The sequence below is a fragment of the Etheostoma cragini genome, chromosome 3 (genome assembly GCF_013103735.1).
Source record: "Etheostoma cragini isolate CJK2018 chromosome 3, CSU_Ecrag_1.0, whole genome shotgun sequence".
NCBI lineage: Eukaryota > Metazoa > Chordata > Actinopteri > Perciformes > Percidae > Etheostoma > Etheostoma cragini.
Genome location: NC_048409.1, coordinates 261893 through 264378, shown reverse-complemented (window position 1 = coordinate 264378; position 2486 = coordinate 261893). Strand labels below are relative to the sequence as shown.

The 2486-nt window shown below is 46.1% G+C and overlaps 1 protein-coding gene across 5 annotated transcripts in view; it reads right to left on the bottom strand.

Annotated features, from left to right (window-relative positions):
• tiam1b (TIAM Rac1 associated GEF 1b) overlaps positions 1–2486 on the bottom strand; it is a 53350-nt gene that overhangs the window by 11161 nt on the left and 39703 nt on the right. Inside the window, exon 1 of one of the 5 annotated variants that reach the window (XM_034865609.1) lies at positions 870–1154. The exons of the other annotated variants lie outside the window; for them this stretch is intronic. Coding sequence (XP_034721500.1) covers positions 870–938 — 69 coding nt within the window. The 5' untranslated portion in view covers positions 939–1154. Of the gene's footprint in view, positions 1–869; positions 1155–2486 lie in introns of those variants that run through there. 5 annotated transcript variants of the gene reach the window in all.

Sequence of the window (2486 nt, the reverse complement as noted above, 5' to 3'; positions counted from 1 at the left end):
ATACATATACATATATATATACACACACATATATATATATATATATATATATATATTCATTGCTCCAGTACTTTACTGATGTGATGGAATAGTGTAGATTTAGCCCAAAAAAGGAAGGTCAAGTGAAGTATAACAGTAAAGAAGTTAACATCAGACAGCTGCAAACAGCAGCATGCCATTCAAATTTGCAAGACAAAAAAGATGGAAGGGAGAGGGGGAGAAAAAAAAATCTGTAAATGACCCAGATTCATTCCTACCCATTAGTCAACTCAGCGCAACCAGTTTTACTGAGCCTTATAAGACAGCCATCTAGTCACAGTCTTCACAATCACAATCTAGACTAATTAACACCATGGCAGCTTGGGGTGCGTGGACAGTCATAGCGTGGCAGATTGAAGTGAAGGAATAGAAAATGAGGGAGGGAGGGAGAGACTAGCATTTTCCCTAGCGAATAAAATATAGATTCAAAACGGTTTGAGAACATGAAGGCACTGATGATGGAGCAGGGAGAAGACTGCATGTCTGGCCTCTGAAACTGAGATAAGCCAAAGATCACAGCTCAGAGTGCCAAGAGAGAAAACTCTGCAACAATGAGAGTGTCAGTGCAACAACGGTCAACGTCAGCTCAGACGTGTGGAGCCTCAGCTCCTACATACAGCCTGGGGAGCACTTCAGGGATTATGGGGCAATTCTGCACCACAACAGTGACTCACAGCTTCCTCCTGTCTGACTGTAGCGGCCAAGAGGAAACACGTGTGAAACAAATGCTAAAGAGGAAAAGGTTTTTTACTCTCACTGGAATAAGACAGCAGCAGCTCCCCATCTATGGCAGCAGTAGCAAGAACAAGGAAACAAGGAAGGAATCTCACCAGATGAAGCATGTCATGGATGGAGTCTGACGAGCGCCTACTGTGTTTACTCCACTTCAGGACGGACATCCCCAGTTGCAGAGTGCAGGTGGACAAAGAAAAAGTCAAGTCTATACTGCGCCTCTCCAACACATGTCTCAGCCCTTTAGTTTCTCCTCGGTTTAGAAAAAAGAGAAGGTGCTTGTGATGAGGATGGGTGAAGCTGCTCAGCCTCCTCCTCTCCGCCCACCAGTGCTTACAGCCTTGCAACTCCTTCTTTTCGCCCTCGCAGTCTGCTGTAGTTCTGTCACTGATATGCTACCGTTTTCTCCCTCTCTTCTCTAACTCAGGCACACAGTGTGAGTGTGAAGGTCTGGCCAACTCCAGCAGCATTGTAAATGAGTCTGGATAAGCCCCCCGGCCGAGGAGAGAGCAAGGGAGCAGGAGGGAAGGAGGGAAGGAGTCTCCTCCTTAAGAGTGGCTGGATGAGCCACACCGCAGTAGAATACAGAATAGAGGGAGAGTGATGGGGAGAGGGGAGCTGCCAAAAAGGAGAGTAAAAGGAAGAGTGGGAAATGTTTCTAGTCCTAGTCAGAGTCCTAGCTCTGAATGGCTGGCACTAACCAATGTAAGCGTCTAAATCAACCCCACAAGTGCAGAGGCCGGGAATGGAGGCGATACTGCAAAAAGACAAAAGAGAGAAGGATTCGTTTGAGTGTAACGACAAAGAGGTTTGTCTCAGTCCCAAAGCACAAAATAAGATGAACCACTTCTGCAGGGCACGGCTGATTATTTAGAGTTCGCTATAAACTAAAGACTTCGTCTAGGTGTCGCTGCGAGCGGTACTCGACTGTACCAACATTTGTTGTAAGAAAAGTTCAAATACTCACCAATCACCATGGTGACCACAAGTGGAGCAGTTGTCAAGTACAACCAGAAAGCCGATCGATTCACAAGGAAATGGAATCATTTTGTTATCAGTGAGTGAGCTAGTGCCCGACATTACTACTGCATTTCACATCCAAAGACTAAATATTAAAAGGGGTCAGATGCAGTTTTTGGGCTTAATTAAGAACAACTGAACAACTTCAGGGTCATTGGAACGGTTCTATGACTTTTTTGTGTTGAATGGTGGTAATCTCCCCCCCAGCGCCTGTGAGGGGAAGAACCACCCCAGCAACTTTCAGCTGGCGAGTCGCCGGCCTCGGTGTCAGGAAGTATGGCGTGATATCAGGTCTCACCATGTAGCAAATGGCTTCACTGCACATATACACCCCCCCAGTCAGGAACAGGCTAGCAAAGTAGGTATAACTGTATGTTATGTCAGAGGCTACAAAGTGCAGTTAAAACATAAAAGGAACCTGATGCAGATCTCTATCAAAAAGCATGGTTTAAATATGGCCATATACACCCCCCCCAGTCAGGAACCGGCTAGCAAGGTAGCGATGGAGGTTTTCACACTGTCGTCAAGGCTGAGCCAGCAAAGAAGAAGCAGAAAGCTAGGAAAGCATCGTAGGAGGAACAGAGAAAGTCTGACTGAGGGCGGGGTCAGACACAAGGAAACATACAGTGGTGTGAAAAAGTGTTTGCCCCCTTCCTCATTTCCTGTTCCTTTGCATGTTTGTCACACTTAAGTGT